The following is a 16728-nucleotide window of genomic DNA, read 5'->3' as shown; positions in this document are numbered from 1 at the left end:
AGCCTGGCACAGGAATCCTCTCCATAATCCCATTTATCTTTCCCTACCTCTGTGCGCTGCATTCAACCAGACCCTGTAGGGATTTATGCACTTCCAGCTGTGGAATTCATCTTAAGTGGTCAAACCAAACTATCGTGGACATACTACAGATCCGCCAGGTAACAGCCCCTGCCTTGTGGGGTCAGGATGGCTGTTTGTTGGCATCTGAGTGCACCAGGGCACTTCTGGAAACTCATACCAGCAACAACATTCAATTTTACCTGGTTTTCATTTTCAAAGAGGCTCAAAATTCCCATCAGTGGAACTTGGCCTCACTAGCACTCAGATCCAAGTGCTTCAGTGCTTTTTTAGTGGCAAAACAGAGAAATTACCTGATTTTCCAGCTGTGGACATCAGAGCTTCACCCTGACCCCTGGTGTGCAACACAGTGCAGTCAGCCCGGCACAAAGTCACTCAGCCCAGCCACCGCTGATGGCAGAGGGGGCTTTAACCATGCCAGTAAACAGCAAAGGGGTATTGACTCTGACTGCTGGATTGATTACCACTGTTTTAAAAGATTTACAAGTTGGTTTTTAAGGGCAAGCACCTTATGCAAGCTGGGATGCTGGCTCTCATGCAGCTGGGGCTCTGTGTGGCTGCAGATTCTCCCTGTGTTTGAGGCTGGGATGCTTCTTGCAGCCACAATCCAGCTGCAAGTGAGGGGATGGAGTACAGGCATCGTGTTGGGATGTTTTGGGCTTTGCAAGGTGTGGTGGAGAGCTGGCCTCCCTCCAGCCATCGTGCCTGTCATCCATGGGCATTTTGGCTACCTCCTCTCCCCACCACTCTCCCCCTACCCAGCAACCCTGCACCCAGAAGATAGCAATGCAGAGACAACAGGGCAACCGTATCGCCCTGCTGCAGGAGAGATGGGTGTCTCCTGATTAACACCATGCCGTTTTGGGAGGCAGCAGTCCCCCATCACCCCAGGATGACAGGACACTTTTACCCAGCTGGTGGCTGATCTGCAGCCACAAAGCCTCGAGTAGGGGCGGCTTGACTGCATGTCAGGCACCCACACATTTCACCCGTGCTTATGTGACATGTTTATCAGGATCAGCAGCCCCCAGCCAGGAAGGGAAAAAAACCCCACCACACCAACAAACCAACCCAAACAAACACAAGATACCAAACCTCTTGGGAAAGGAGTTGGCGAGCCACACAGACCAGCAGTCTGCAGTTCACCCCTTGCTTACCCTCCACTTGCCCGCAATGTACTGCTTTGGGGGGTTTTCTCCCCAAGGAGTAAGTACAACCATGCAGACTGTTTCAGTGGTTGTTTTCTCTAAAAACTATGCACACACACCCCAGTCCACAACACCATGTCCTGAACCACACTTTTTTACCTCCTTTCTTGGTCCCTACAAATTGCCAATGGTAAGACCAAGCCCTAGAGCCTGGAAGCAGTGTGCTGCTCTACTGACTCTCACCTCCCTTCCCATCTCAGTCCCAGGTGAATGCTCACCCCATCCCAAACTTGATAGCAACAGCCATGTCCTGCTGGGAGGCAGAGGAAAAACCTGGACCTTGGACAGAACAGGGATGGGAAGGGTTTCTAGGCAGGAGGCCAAGCACCAGCTAGAGCAAGCCCTGGCTCAGCACCCAGCCTCTTGCACCATCCGCTGGGTTACCCAAGGGCCTCACGTTCATGACAGAAGCCTGCAATCCAGTTTTACTGGAATTTATGACTTACAACGCAGCTTGCCTTACCTAAGGAAAGCAGTAGTCACAGCCATACTCACAGAGGAGTGGGTCTGTATTTGCCTGCACACCCCTGCCCCAGGGCCACTGATACCACAGCAAAATTATCACAGGCTGAATGAAGGCATGCTGCCCTAACTCCCCCCATTGCATATGCCACTGTGTCCTTATGCCCTGCTTCCATCCTCTCATCTTGCAGTCCTCCAGACTCTCAGCTGATGCCTATCACCTCCAAGGGTCCTCCTTGACCCTTTTGTCTTCCCCTCTTCAGATGGCACCTCCAGCCCTGGCACAAACCTGCAGTTAGGGCTCTTCCATAATTGCCAGCAGCCTCTGCGGAGCAACAGCTGACATTTACATTGGGATAGGGCTGAATGAGAAGCAGTCCCTCTAGGTCCTCCATTCTGCCAAAAACCCAATGTGCTTCACCCAAAAACAGGAGAAGAAAAACGTTTGAAATCCCTCTGATCTCCTCCAGGATCTGTTTACTCTGCCACGAATTTGCAGTGCCATCTGCCCCCCTAATACTGGATTTACTAACACAGCCCAGGCTCAGCACTTCCTCCATGGGCCTGAAGGTCCATGTGGGATTTTTGGAGCGCTGTGGTGAAGCAGTTTATTTACTCCCCCAAACCCAAAGGTGGAGCAGAGAGCTGGATAACAGCACTGCAGGGCTCCTCTCAACTCTCCAGCCAGGGTCTGGGATTGCTCCTGCTGCCTTACCTCCCCAAATCCAGAGGGAGAGAAGACAGGTTAGGATGCTCCAAAATCACATAGAAACCTCGAAAAATGGCCCCCCACTGCTGCTACACCGGGTTTGGGTCACATTTCCCTCAATGAACACATTTTTCTCAGTGAAAGGGGAAGATTTTATTAAGTTAAAAGTTGAAGGGTGCAGCAGGGCAGCAGCAGCTGCCACCTTGGGGGAGGTTGGCTCCAGTGGGTGCAGTAGCAGCCTCACAGCTCCTCTTCCCTGGAAAGGAGAAGCCCCATGGCTCTGGGCTCCTGCCCATTTGGGTTCTTGAAGGAGCCAAAGGACAGTCACGGAGAGAACTTGATCATGCGGACTCCTGACAAAGTCTCCTCTTTTAAAAGTACCAGGCAAGCACATCAACGGCAGACTGTCCCAGCGGCTCCCTCCAATGACTTGCATGTCTTCTATTCAGGTCCCTGGGGGTGGGACGGGGCGGGGAGCATGGTCCTCGACGTACATCCCAGGGGAGCCATGGAAACATTTGGAAGAGAGGGAATATGTGCCAAAGGTGGCTGTGAGCAACGGGGCTGGGGTGGGGGTGGGTGCTGGGGTGGGAAATCAGATTCTGTTTTTCAGGTTAGAAAATGCTGATGATGTAGTAAGTTTTTCTCCCCTCTTCCCCTTCTTCTTGCAGGGGGAAAAAAATCCTCTATAAAATATAATTTTCACATAAAAAAAATCCTGAAGAAGGTGCATGTAAGAAGCCAGTCCAAACAACGTGCTCAGGTATGCAGGCAAAAGGGGTTCATCAAAAAAGCTTTGGAAGGAGATTGAGAAGGTTGGGGGGTGGGTGATTCCTTGCCAAGGCGATATGGATGGGATTCAACCTCCCCCTCCCCACAAGTGAGGAATGGAGCAAATACAAAACAAGAACAGATAAACCAACGAAGAGCAGACCTAGAGAGAGACAAAACCAGAAATGATTTAGAAAGACTCCATTGAGGGCAGAAATGCCGTCCCTTCTGCTCCCTGGAAAGATGGCATCTGGTGCCCTTCTACAGACCCACTCATCTCAGCGGCCACCAGCAAGCGCTGGCGGAGCAGGATGACCCTAACCCCAACGGCCATGGCATCCAAGCAAGAAGCAGAGTCTCTTCAGACAAGGGGACACCCCCATTCCAGTCACCCTGCTTCCCTCCCCAGCTGCAATGCCCCCTGGCGAGCGTGGGAGGAGTGCTGGGTCTAGTCAGGGCTGCTTTGATTCAGACCTAAAATTTCCATGCTTCGACAGAGAAACTATTTCAAAGGCAAACGCAGCAGAAACAGGAGGTAGCAAAAGGCCAGCATGTGGCTGGCTCCCACCTCCAGCATGGTTAAACAGCACCTGGTGCTGGCTTCAGGAGCTTCAAGAGCAGCATGGAGAGGAGGGGGCTGGGGACCTCGGGACAACATCAGGGAAAACAGGAGGGCAGGACAAGAGAATGCAGGAAGCAGAGAAGGAAAAGTCTAAGCCTAAAGTTTCAGCACTGAGTGGAGCAGGAACTGGCAGCTTCCATCCCCCTGTCAAAGCAGGGCAGTCGGTCTCAGGCACCTTCACTCAGAGGTGCTCACAGCATCCCCGGCGCTTACCGTTATTTACCGACGCTGTTGCACAGTGACTCCTTCTCCTGCAGAGCAGCCATGGCCAGGCGCAGGTGCTCCTTCAGCTGTTCGATCTCTCGCTCCGAGCGCACCTTGATGTGATTCAGCTCTGCATAGACATCTTGGTATTTCCCTGAGGCAAATCTCTTATCCTGACAGGGAAGGGAAGGGCATCAGCAGGTTTGAGGGCTGATACAGAGGAGGGGGGCAGTAAGGTGAGCCCAGCAGGAGAAGGGCCAGCAAGTGAGGAGCGGAGAGCCAGCCCCAGGTTTGAAGCCCATCCCAATCCAGGCCATGCAGATATCATTCAGAAGAAGAGCATGGAAATATCACTTCCCAAACCCCAGGCCACGGAGGAAAACAGAGCTGCTGGTCCTGCATCAGCAGAGATCCGAAGCATCACACTGAGGAGGTGATGGAGGCTTTACCATGGCTTGTGTGCATTTGAGCCAGTCGTGAGGGAAAAATAAAGCCCACCAGAGTTGCAGGCCACTAATAGGGCTGGTCCCAGCCATTTATATGGCAAAAAGTCCAAGTGAGAAAGTTCTAAACTCCTGGAGCATCACTGATTCTCAAAGCCTCTTTCAGGTTCCCCTTCGGCAGGGGTCTTTGAAAATCCCTCCAAAGGAGCTGCTGCCAGCAGAGGGAGCAGCACACCCAGCAACGGTGCCCAGGAAAACATGTCCACACAGTAAGGGGACTAGGCAAAGAGAAGGTGGCTGGGGAAGCAGAGTGCCTGGCAGGCTTCATCTGGGCTTCCCACCTGGGAAAAAAGTGCTCCTGGCTTGTCCGCACATTTATGAACATATATCTGGGGAAACCAGCACCAAAGTCTCCATGACAATTTCCCTTGTACAAGATAAATTGATGCCAGCTTGGAGCATGTAGCTGCTATGTGCTCGGGAGTGATAGAGGCCAAACAACGAGCATTTGGTCTGAGCATCCCATCAAACCCAGCTGAACTGTGCTGACATGTGACCCTGGTGCTTTGCTCCCTCCCCTTTCCTGCTGCTTTCCCAATGGCTCCCAGAAAACACTGACCTTTTGCATCATCTGCAGCTCCTCCCGAAGGCACTGCACCTCTTTCTTTAGATACTGGAGCTCATTCTCCTTCACCCTCAGCAGAACCTGGGCCAGGGAGGGAGGAGATGAACCAGAGGTGACTCAAGAGCCATTGCGTTGGACAGGCTGTAGGGCCCCTGCGCAAGCACAGCGATGGAAAAGGAAGGAAGGGCCAGGAGGGCTGGGGCAGGAAACGACACAAGCGCCCCAGGAGAGTGGCAGAGGGGAAGCTTGCGCACCTCCTTCCTGCACCAGCCCCACTGCTCCATCAAGCACCCCCCTCCCACCTGCTCCAAGCCAAAACCACCACGAGGAGGACACCCTCCAGCACGGGGTGGGGATGGAGGCAGTGGGGCAGCCTGGGGGGCACTCCTGTACCTCCAGCTCGCAGGAGCTCCGCTCGTTGGTGTGCGGGGACCGGTCCCCAGAGCCCCGTGAGGAAATAAAGCTTCGCAGCTTCGCAATCTCATCTGAGAGGCGGTTCTGCAGCTCCTGCATGCAAAACCAAAAGATGTCAGAGTAGCCATGGCACAGGCCTCTCTACTGTTCTGACCCCTCCATCTTCATGTCAGCCCTGCTCCCTGTCCATAGACAACGTCAGCACCTACAACCAACAGAATACACTCACCATATTTAATACCATAGTTAAGACAAGCCCATCCACAGCCTCTAACTCTTAACCTTTTTTCTTTTTGATGATAAAATCTCAGAAGGGAAGAAATATGAACAAGCAGGAGAGTTTTAACAGAGGGGCTGTGCTGTGCAAAGGAGGAACATGTTCCACAGTCTCTGCTGACAGGGAAAGCCCTTCTCTTGCCTGGTTTTTCCGGAGGAGCTCCTTCCCTTCCTGCTGACACCGCTGCAGTGTCTGCTCCCGCTCCTCTGCCTTCTGGGTAAGCTCCCCAATTTCTAGGCACTTTTGGGAATACTGCTCAGAAAGCACCTGCAGCTCCCGCTTCAGGGAATCCACGTCCAACCTGCCAAAGAGACGCTGGCTCATTGCTGCCCCACAACCCTTTCCAGCCCCTGGCCACCGGCATAACCTTCCCCCCTGCCACAGGCAGCCTCTGCACACTTCAGTCATTGGCACAAAATACTGTTCCCTGTGGACCAAGGCTTCAGTTCCCACCCTCCTGCACATGAGTATGGTGATACTAGGAGCTTCAAGCCATGCAGGAGAAATGGAGGAGCTTTCTGTAAAGAAAATAGAGGGAAGAAGCTATAGGAAAAAGGAGGTGCTGTAGGGAAAACGGAGGTGGTGCAGGGAAAACAGCCAAGCAGGGAATAAGCCTCCCTGTCTTACAGCTCCAGCAGCCCTGGCAGTCACCCCCAGGCACCCACCGCCCCCGGCGAGGTGAGCTGGGGAGGGGGCAGGAGGGACAGCTGGGTCTATGGCCACAGATGGGGTTTGGTGACACTGGCATAGGGCAGCAGCATCGGGCAAGGGGAGAAGGAGAGGTGGTTTCTTACTGGTGCTGCTTCTGGAGGGCATCTGAAACTGAACTGCACTGCTGGAAGCTTCGTGTCCTGCCCAGCTCCTTATTCATCTCCTCTCGATGGGCTTTCTTCAGTGCCTCAATGGCTGCAGAGGGTGACAACAGGAGATGGGGGATCAGGCTGTGCCAGTTCCAGCACATCTGGGGAAACCACGCCAGGGAACCACCTGAGCTCTTGCCACTGGAGACTTCCAGACCTGTCTTTGCAGATTCCCTCTCCTTCCCTTCTGCCCTCAGGGCATCCCCCACCTTTTCCATGTCCCAGGATCATCCCCAATGCAGCAAATGCTGCTAAGGAGACTAACAGTAGCTCCCTGTCACCTCTGCCAGCCCTGCCTGCCTACAAGAAGGTGCTGGCCTCCTCCCACCCATCCACAAAGGCAAGATCCCATTTTCCATGGCATCTTTACCACCTCCTCCTCCCCAGCTCTAATAGCCCTAGCAGCATTGGTCCAAGAAGCACCACACTCATGCTCCCAAGGAACATCAGCCTCACACCAGTAGGGTCAGCAGTGTGGCTCCAGGTGACTGGGATGACCGGTTTCTGGCAAGAAACGTTTGGGAGAGGTGGGAAGGACCCACGTGAGCAGAGGCATGGCTTGGTGTTTGCTCCTACCTGCTGCTGTTGCTGCCGCCTCCTCTGCCAGGAGCCGCTCCTTCTCCTGCCGCAGCCGCTCCAGCTCCCGCTGGTGATGCCTCTGGAGCTCCTCCATCACTTGCTGGTGGGACGACTCCATCTCAGCCAGGCTGCGCTCGCAGGCCTCCTGTGGTGCCAGGGAAAGGAAGGGTGAGGGACTAGGAGGGCAGGAGGAAGGGCTTGGGCCAGGACAGGCACCTGAATGGGCTGATGTTTGCCTTTGCAAATCTCACCCAAGTCTAGGGCCATTCCAAGAGAAGTGAGACCACTTCCCAGGAGTGTCTTTTCCTTATGAAAGTGAGGTGGCACGTTTACCACCAAACACAACCATTTAACAAGGCCACAAATCTTGCAACCCCCTCATGCTTTGTGAAGGAAGAAACGTTCCTCTTGCTCTTCTTAAAACTGAAGCAGCAGGAGAGGAATGTCCCTATTGGGCCAAGAGCTGGGAATAATGCACCCGACACCCCAGTCCAGACTCTCCACCAGGTTGCACTGCCTGGCTTGAGGAGATCAACAGCAGGAACTGCATCTTGGTATCTGCCTTTTAAATGAAGCATCATCCCCTGGAATCAATGAAAACTGAGCCTCTTCTGAAAAATGACACCCTCCACTGCCCTGTGGCCCGATGGAGGCTGCCAAAGAGCCCTCCCCAAAGCCTAATGGTCAGGGATACTCCTCACATAGCTTGCCCTCCTTTCTGACAACTCTGAGACCAAGGGGATGGTTCTTTCAATGCTGAGTGCTGTGGTTAACTGGTGTTACAGCAAAGCAAAGCAGTTCCCACCTCAGAGCTACACCTTTGCTCTCCCTCCAGATGCTGGCAGCACCACCCCAAGCCACTCAGGAAGGATTTGTTCACCACCAAACCACGCCAGAGTATTATTTTAAAAAGCCAGGGCCTCTGAGACATCAGTAGAGAGACAGGAAGAAAGACATCACATTCCCCAACAGCTCCTTGCCACCCCATTTCTTCCCCCAGAGTGGAAGGCAAAGACTGATATCAAGGGCACTGCAACACATTGTGGGAATACAAGTCCTTGCTGGCTACTCCTCCCTACTGAGATGAGGAAAGCTGGGAAGCTTCACAGATTGAACAAAGGAGAGGAAAAACCGAGGGATCATTTTGGTGATCTGTCCATGCATCTGTCCAGCTGCAAACCTCGGCAGACAGAGAGAATAAATCTCTTGGGGAAAAGCCAAGTTTGGCCTCAGATGTGAAATGTTGGCCTTTTGAACCAAGTTATTAGGAAGATAAGGTGCCATTCCTCTTCACTCCTGCTTTCTTTGACCATAAAGAGGCCTGTGAGCTGTAAATATTAAATCAAGATGACAGAGCAATTGGTAACTGGCTGGGCTGGACACCATGGGACTTGTGGGTTTCTTTATTTGGGCTAGGTACAGCCAACCTGCCAACAGGCTTTGCCAGCCCCACTTCCTTCCCTCCTGGCGTCTTTCAACATGTAGGGCACATCCTGAAATCCCCACAGCATGGTGGAACAGCAGCCTCCCCCCAGGAAATCCCTGCGGGATATGACCCTGCTTGCTTTGGATGAGTCCATGGCAGGGAAAATAAATAAAGAGAAAAGAGAGGCTGAAAGCATGACCAAACTCTGATTTATGGGCTTTCTCACATGCCACCCCAGCAAACAAAAAGGCTGCACTGTCAAAGTGACCTTCAGGGCTCAGGTGGCTCTGGCAGGGACAGGAGATCCCCAGGGCCTGACAGAGTTCTTTTAACAAGGGATTCGGGAGTCCCTGTTATCAAGAACCATATGTAGCAAGCTGCAAACCACCAGGGAATGTGCAGGCAGCCTGGCAGAAAGCTGCTGACCCACTCCTGAGCTGGGTTCACCCCTCCAGCCCAGGCCAGCATCACGCCTTCACACACAAAGTGAGGCACAGAACCTGCATCCCTCTCCTAACTCTCCTCCTTCCTGTTTATACTCTGATCCCTTTAAGGCCAGGCAACATGCACCAGCCTTTATGTAATTAACATTCATTACAAGGGTTAGGGTCACCATGGCAACCCAATGATTAGCAATACCTGCTCAGCAATAAGCTGAGTCCCAGCATTTCCCAGTTTGGGATTGGGAGCGACCCCAGTGTCCCATGCCCTGCTCACCTGTGAGATGTACCCCCGGGGCACATGGCTGTCTCCCTGGGATTTCACTGTCTCCCGAAGGCTCTCGTTTCGGGCCTGGCAGGATTCCAGCTGCACCCGGAGTGACTGCACCTGCGCCAGGGAGGGCAGAGAGATGCTCAGCCAGGGGTAGAAAAGTGCCCCTGCCCAACAACATGCCACATCTGAACCCTGGATAGGAAGGATCATGCACAGCCAATGGAGACATCTGCTTCCCACAGGAATGGCAGCCTGCCAAGGGACCAAACTGGCAAAGCCAGCCCCAGCCTGGGAAGCGCTAGCAAGGAGGGAAGGAGACATCCCAACTTCCAGAGGTGGATCTGTGCTGGAGGAAACCACCACTGCACGTGTAGCTGGGATGACAGAGAAGTGCATGGCTCCTTTCAAAAGCTGGCTGGTGAAACGCTTGCAGACTTGGGAACTACCAGAGAAGAGAGGCTGAGGATGTACTCTTGGGAAACACAGACTCCACACAAGTAGTGCCACCGACTAACTTATCCTGGACCAAAATGTGGCCAGGAATACGAGAGCAGGTCTCTGGCCTTGCACAACCCAGCTGCAAAAGCTTCCATGCACTCAAGAGGTGGCAAATGGAGCCAGAAAGAATAATATCTCCCTGCAACTCTGCCTTCCTCTTCTGCAGAGTCTCCTGCTGCCAGGGACCACACTAAGGGGCCACAAGAATCCCAGTTTCGGAGAGAAGGGATTCTCTTACCTCCTTTTTCAGTGCCTCACTCGCATCTCCGTGGCCTCCCTTGGTCTGGTTCAGCAGTGCTGTCAAGGGCACCCGCCGCGAGTCCTTCAAGGGCAGGCGTTCCAGCTCCAGCCACTTCTTCTCTATCTCCTCATTCAGCCGAATCCGCTGGTCCTCTGAAAGCAGGGGAGTGGGTAGGTCCTGCTCCCCCACCTTGCGAGAAGAGTCTCCCACTGGGCCATCGCTGTTTGGGACCCTGCCATCGGGGGTCTCAAACCATTTACGCCTCTCCTCTGAACGGACCGCCAGATCCCGCTCCAGCTCCTCTTGCTTGAGAGTTCGGTCGCAGATCCTCAAGCTCCCTCTTGTCCTCTGAGGGGACCCCTGATTCCCGGGGTCCTGTGGCAAGGGAGACAGCTCCACGTAGTCAAAGGCATGGCGCTGCCCATCTGCCTTCCAGTGACCACCCTTCGAGTTCCCCTCAGAGCCTGAGCCTGGCCGCTGCTGCTCCTCCGTGCGGAGTGAGCCCTTCTGGGGGACACAGTTACGGAAGGAGTTCTCCTTATCACAGTCAGAGAGCCTGAAACCAGAGTGTCAGATAGTGAAGGAGAGGTACCATATGCAAAGGATACCAGTGGAGGCACTGCCAACTGCCAAAGGCTCAGCCCTTGCTCAGCTCAGCCTTAAGCAACCCCACCCTGAGCGCAGAGCTGGGCCTGTAGCATCCCATCCCTTGGAGAAACAGGTTCCTTCATGGAGTGGGGAGGATTCACCCCAGTTCCAGGCATGCTGGTAGAGAAACTGGGCTAAACTGATGTGGCAATGCAAAAAGCAGGTGCAAGAGCAGGAGCCATTAAGCTCTCAACCCTACCACCGGCTGGTGTATCCAGGCCATGTTCAGGAGGAGCAGAGGGCAGGGCTGATCTGGCAGCAGCTGGATTTCCAGAGGGACCTTTCTGGTCCCTGCCTGCCACAGGAGAGGGGCAGCAAGAGGAGAAAGAGGAGAAGCGGCACGATGCAGCTCTTACTTGGTGACATCCGGAGCACTGACTGGGCGCACGTTCTTTCTCAGGGCCTCAATCCAGTTGCGTCGGATGCCCGAGGTCATCGCAGATAGGGTGAAGATGGCATCCTTTGTCTGCAACAGGGAGGTGATGGAGGACCCGTCAGTGCTTGGTGGAAGTGCAGACAGCTCCCACTCGCTCCCTGGGCACCCGCTTACATGGAGGGTGGAGTGTGTTGGAGAGGCTACCCGCTGTCTCGAGGACTCTTGTGGCCAGGTGGAGGGATGGGAGACATGCTCTTTGTGGGGAAGCCTGTTACACATCCTCCGTGAGACCATCTCCAAACAAAGGCAAAAGAAATTTTGCCAGCACATTTGGCCAAGCATGAGCCAGAGCAATCCAGCCATTCAGGCGCTGGGAGCTGGGCACCAGTGCTGGGATACAGCAGCAAGCCACAGGGAAACCCAGACTATGAAATGCCCAGCACTGCACACCCACAGAAATACCATTTTTTGTGCTGCCTCAGCAGCCACATCCTGCTGCTACAGCAAGTAGCCAAGGACAGGATTGTACTGGGGCTGGATCCAGGGTACAGGTTGTTACTCAGAGCATGGTCAGCCAGGCTACACTGAGATCTGCAGTGCTCACCACTCCCTCCCTGTAGCTCTAGAGAAGCTGCCTTAGCCAACAGGTCAAATAAACACTCTTGGCATTTAGCTTGGCTCCTGGGCCACCTCCAGCACAGCCTTTGGCGGGCCCTGCAAAGCCTCCTCCTCCTCTTTCCTTTGCAGGCAGGCAGCACTTGCACTGCCACCCATGTGTCACTAACCAGCCTTGCTGGGCCATCATCCTGACAAAAGGTTTGCACAGCTTGCCCCTCAGCATCTTGGCACAGGGAGGAAGTACTCATTCCCACCCAATGTCCCTTGGTGCTGCTGCTCCGTGTTCATGCACTGCTGGACACTCACATGTATTTGGAAGCCATAGTTGCGCTGCACTGCAAACTCTGTCACATCTGTGCAGGACCGGAGGTCGATTTCTCCATCGAGGTCATCAACCTGCAAGCACAGCCACCCACTAGGACACCAGTGCAAACCCAGTTTTGAAAAAGCCCCTGCCACCTGCTGGCACCCTAACCAAAGCACAGGCCACCTCTGCCTTCATCACACAGGTCTCCAGGAGCCAGTCTCAGCTCCCCAGCATAGCGTGGCCTAAGAGGCAGCCAGCAACGTGGATGAGAGCATCAGAGATGCCCAGCCACAGGACCAGCCCTTCTCCTCACCTCCCACCACTGACAGACCCCCCAGGCTTCCCCACCCCACCAGCCCGCCTTCAGACACCCATCCTCTTCATAACCCCTTGGCAAAGAACAGCTCGCCACCTCTGGTGCCTTTCAGGAGGACACGACACTGCCACTTCTCCCAGGAGCATGCTGGTCATGCCAGGGCTGTGCTCCTCCCTGGCTGGGAAGGAAGACAGGGCTGGAGAAAGGCTGGTTGTGCTTACCTCCTCTGCATTAGAGTCCCGGTAGTACCTCAGGCTCGAGTCGGTCAGCACAAACCAATGTTTCTTCCACTGCAGGTGGATCAGGCAGGGGGAGGGAAGGTTAAAGACAGGAGGGAAATGCATAGGCCATTACCATGGGAAGTGTAGGAACAGGGAGGGACACTCTGTGACATGACCTCTTAGCCTTCTCTTCCTCCTCCTCCATATCCCTTCCAGCTCCCTCTTGCACCTCTCGGCTGGGAGAGGGGTGCCGGGTGAACCTCCATGCCCACACACAGAGCAAGGCACCTCCACCAAAGGCTTTCCACTGCTTTTCCCGGCAGAACCAACCTCAGCCAGCAAGGGGGGAGGAAATTGGCTGCTCACTCTAGCAGCAGGGGCTGGGGGAAGAAGCAGACCTGTGCCTCCAGCTTACCTCTCCTAGCTCGTCCAGGATGGACATCCATCCCTTCTTGAAATTGAGGAGATCTGGCTGGAGAGACAAGGACAAAACAGAGGGTTACTGTCTCAGAGCAAGCCACAAAAGGGCTCTTCATGCCAGGAGGTAGAAGGCAAGTCCCAAGTGGCAGAATGACAGTGGGAATAGCCTGGCATTTAGGAAACTCATGGGGGTGTAGGACCTGGTGGCAAAGGAGAACTGGATTTAGCTCTCAGGAGCTGGCAGCTGTTCATGTAAGAGGAAGCAGGAGATAAGGAAAGAGGTTTAAAAAAAATTAAAGGAAAATATGCAGCAGGGAGGTTTCCACAAGGTGCCTCGGAGGTATTTATTCAGACAGGGGGAGGCAGGGACAAGAGGAGTGGGCAGAAGGGAGTGCTCCACTGCCACTGATGGGGCTTGCCTCAGAGACTGAGGCAAATTGCAAAGAACCAGCATGCCTTGTCCAAACCTTGGCCATCCATGCCCCAGAGCTACGTACCTCTGGTTACTTCACCACCAATCATTTATTAAAGACAGGAGTAGCTCTTTATGAAATGGCCCTCACTGAAAAAGTACAGGAGGCAATTCAACAGCTGTGAAAACATGGTGCCTTTAAACGATGTGTCCCAGGGTAGAGATGAAATCAGAGTCACAATCAGCACTTAATCCTCTCTGAGACTCGAGCCTCTCCAAGACTCAATCCTCTCTGAGATGCTGGGGGCTCCTCTCTTACCCAGCTACTTCTGCTCCCTTCCACTGCAGAGCTGCCTTCTGCCCAGCCTCAGCCACAGCTACCAAAGATGAGGATGAACAGAGTTTCACCGAGATCACCCCATGCTAGAAAGAAATTTGCCCCCACTCCCTGCCTCCTCCTGACTTCATGCCACTGGTGCGGCATCCCAACCAGTTTATCTCCTTCCCAAGGTGGAGTGCCAGAGAGCTGACTCAGGGGAACCACTCTCCCTGGCTTTGCCCTCAGGCAAACAGGCTTGAGCTGGTCTCTCCTCCCAACCCTGCTGGCTCTGGAGAAGTTGCACCACCAAATAATTCAGCCCAACGCCTCCTCTTCCCGGGAAGCCAAAGTTTGCTGATCTGCCCCTTCTTCTGAAGCCACACCAGTCAAGAACAGTGCTGGAGAGGTGATGATGCCAGAGCTGGATCTCCCAGTGGTCTGCACCAGACATGCCAGCAGCCCCAGAGAAACCACCAGTGACCCCCATGAGCCATAACACCACTGGAGACTGAGCTGGTGAGAAGGGGTGACTTGGCAAGCCGAGGGCCACTCTGCACCCCGCCAAGAAGCCCAGCATCTGGCTGCAGCTGCCCTGCAAGCCCAGCTCCCTGACTGCCCAGCCAGGCTGAGCCTTCCCCTGCTATCAACTCCCTGAGCTGCTGCTCTTGAGTTACACCCAAGATTATGGGGCATCAAGAGCTGAATACGTGCTGGCCCACCCCAGCACTTCGGCTATTGGTTCAAGCAGGTGTGGGGAGGCCTGCCAAGGGGAGGGTCACTAACTGCTACAGCTTCAGGCCTGGCCAGAAACATCCGAGGGCGGCCCCACACCACCCAGAAAGAGAAAGAAACCAGAACATAAGGGCATGGGAGGGCTCCCATGCCTCACACACACACACCCCACCCCCCCAGTGACGGGTACTACCAGCAGCTGGGAGATGAGGGGGATGCATGTATGCCCATCTCCATGGACCCAGACACCCCACCAGCCCCACTGACACTCTGAAAAACTGTCCTGAAAATTAATTCTTTCCCCATGGTAACAGCTCCACCCTTTTTCCCGTTATCCCTTCCAATCCGGTGACTTCAGCTCCGGCTCTGAACTGGGAGCGGCAGGAGGTATAAGGAAAGGAGGCGAAACGTCAAAGCGCAACCTCTCCCTCTCCCGGGATGCACGGGTACTCGGCAGAAGACAGCCGGGCAGGCTATGCAAAGGTAGAAAAACAATATAGGGAGGGAGAGAGGGAGCAAAAGGACTCCTGACTGGGGTGGTTGTATGGATCAGCTGTGTCTCTTCTTCTTGAAGATTTACCATCACAAAGCATTGTGTCAAAATAATGAACATTAACAGGGTGCATGCTGCTGGGAAATCCAGCACAAAGTCCTGCCAGAACTGCTGCCCCTGACAGTGCTGGGGCCAGAAAATTCCCCCAGAGGGCTTCTCCCAAGCAGACAAATTGCACAGGGCTCCTGTTTTCCCTGCTGGCCCCATTTTCCCTGCCACCTCCAAATGTGGAGCTGCAGCTCTAGAATTGGCTTTGAACTATTCTTGTCATAGAGGGGCTGGTACTGAAGGATGAGGCATCAGTTTATGCACAAAGTTTTTAAGGCTACTTTTCTACTCCTTCCCACTACCAAATCCAGCTTCCTCATCCAGCATAAAGACCTTGGGATACTAGCAGAGAAGAGAGCAGGGTTCAAACCGAACCTCCCATCCACAGGAAATGACCCAGCAGTGGGAGAAGTAAACATCCAGGAAAGCCAAGCCACTGGGAAGATCCGGCCACCGGAGACACAAGGATGCAGCAGGATGCACTCCTGGCGTAATGTGCAGCTATGCAGTGCAGCGCAGGGCTGAGGATGGCAAGGCTTTGGCTTGGGAGGTGGCAGCAGCAATCAATTTCACCTGGTTGCATCCATACCCACCAGTTACAATGTTCAGCCCCACAACTGGACAGGTAGAGGCACCAGAGGGGGTCCCAAGCAGCTGGGGACACAGGTGACCTCTGGAAGGACTGGCTTACAACAGCAAGTTAAGGAGAGGCAGCTGCCTGCTGGGGCTGAAGAAGGGCTACAAGGGAGGTGATAACAGCCTACAAGTATCTGAAGAATGTAAACACCAAAGAAGGAAAGGGGATGGGGTGGGAGCCTGAGTGGTACAGAGGCGCCGGGATGGAGAGGGGAAAAGAGACTGGGGCAGGCTGAGAAAGCTCGGAGTCCAAAAGGAGAGATGGGATCGTCAGGTGTGCTCCTTCCACCACCAGCCTCTGCCATTGCCGCACCACCCCATGCTCTTCCCACTCCCAAAAGCTCCTCAGGACCACAGCTCCTGGAGTGCTACTTCCTCTCACCTCTGACAGACGGTGTGAGGGGCTCGCAGCCTCCCAGCAAGCACAATGTCTCCTCTCCTCCAAAAAGGGAACCTGCTCCACAAGGCGCAGGCCCCTGGCCAAAACATAAAGCAAAAGCCTTCCAGCTCAGCTTGGTGCAAGCACAACCGCTCCCAGGCTGGCGCATGCATGCGGCTCCTGAATCTGTACGTGCTGCAAAAGCAAGTGGGCGACAGCCTCTCCCCTTCTCACCACCCCCGTACGAAGCGCCAGCAGGCGCAGCCCGGCCTGTCACCTCCATTACCCCGCTCTGCTCAAGAGTCTTCTTCTTGGGGCCAGCAAACATCCACGCCAAGGAAGGCTCACCCCAGGGGTGGGACGCTCCCTGCCCCGAAACCGCATCTGGTTCCCGCAGGGAGCAGGAACTCCCCGCGCCCAGGGCGATGTGGATGTCACATAGGGCTGCGGTCATCGGTGCGGTGAGCTCGGCAGGCCTCAGCTCGGTCCGCGCTTAGGCGCGGCGTTACCAGTGTCTTACCTAGGTGGGCTGATGCCCGCTGCTAACGAAGCGCCTACCGAGCAGCCACGGGGAGCCCTGGAGGGGAGCCCGTGGCGACGGGGAAGGGAGGC

The 16728-nt window shown here is 54.5% G+C and overlaps 1 protein-coding gene across 1 annotated transcript in view; it reads right to left on the bottom strand.

The window, feature by feature from the left end:
- Positions 1-2595: 2595 nt before the first annotated feature.
- Positions 2596-16728, bottom strand: part of TRIOBP (TRIO and F-actin binding protein) — a 21402-nt gene continuing 7269 nt past the window's right edge. The window contains exons 9-21 of the mRNA XM_026868520.1: positions 13033-13089; positions 12618-12686; positions 12080-12169; positions 11136-11245; positions 10129-10687; positions 9396-9506; positions 7250-7397; positions 6608-6719; positions 5955-6114; positions 5516-5629; positions 5117-5203; positions 4064-4227; positions 2596-3391 (exon numbers count right to left, since the gene is read on the bottom strand). Of these exons, the coding sequence (XP_026724321.1) occupies positions 4066-4227; positions 5117-5203; positions 5516-5629; positions 5955-6114; positions 6608-6719; positions 7250-7397; positions 9396-9506; positions 10129-10687; positions 11136-11245; positions 12080-12169; positions 12618-12686; positions 13033-13089 (1779 nt within the window). The 3' untranslated portion in view covers positions 2596-3391; positions 4064-4065. The remainder of the gene's footprint in view (positions 3392-4063; positions 4228-5116; positions 5204-5515; positions 5630-5954; positions 6115-6607; positions 6720-7249; positions 7398-9395; positions 9507-10128; positions 10688-11135; positions 11246-12079; positions 12170-12617; positions 12687-13032; positions 13090-16728) is intronic.

Source organism: Athene cunicularia, assembly GCF_003259725.1.
Source record: "Athene cunicularia isolate RWA chromosome 1 unlocalized genomic scaffold, athCun1 chr1_part2, whole genome shotgun sequence".
In the NCBI taxonomy this organism is placed as follows: Eukaryota; Metazoa; Chordata; class Aves; order Strigiformes; family Strigidae; genus Athene; species Athene cunicularia.
The sequence above is the reverse complement of the archived record's forward strand: the minus strand, read 5'-3'. Positions and strand labels throughout refer to the sequence as shown.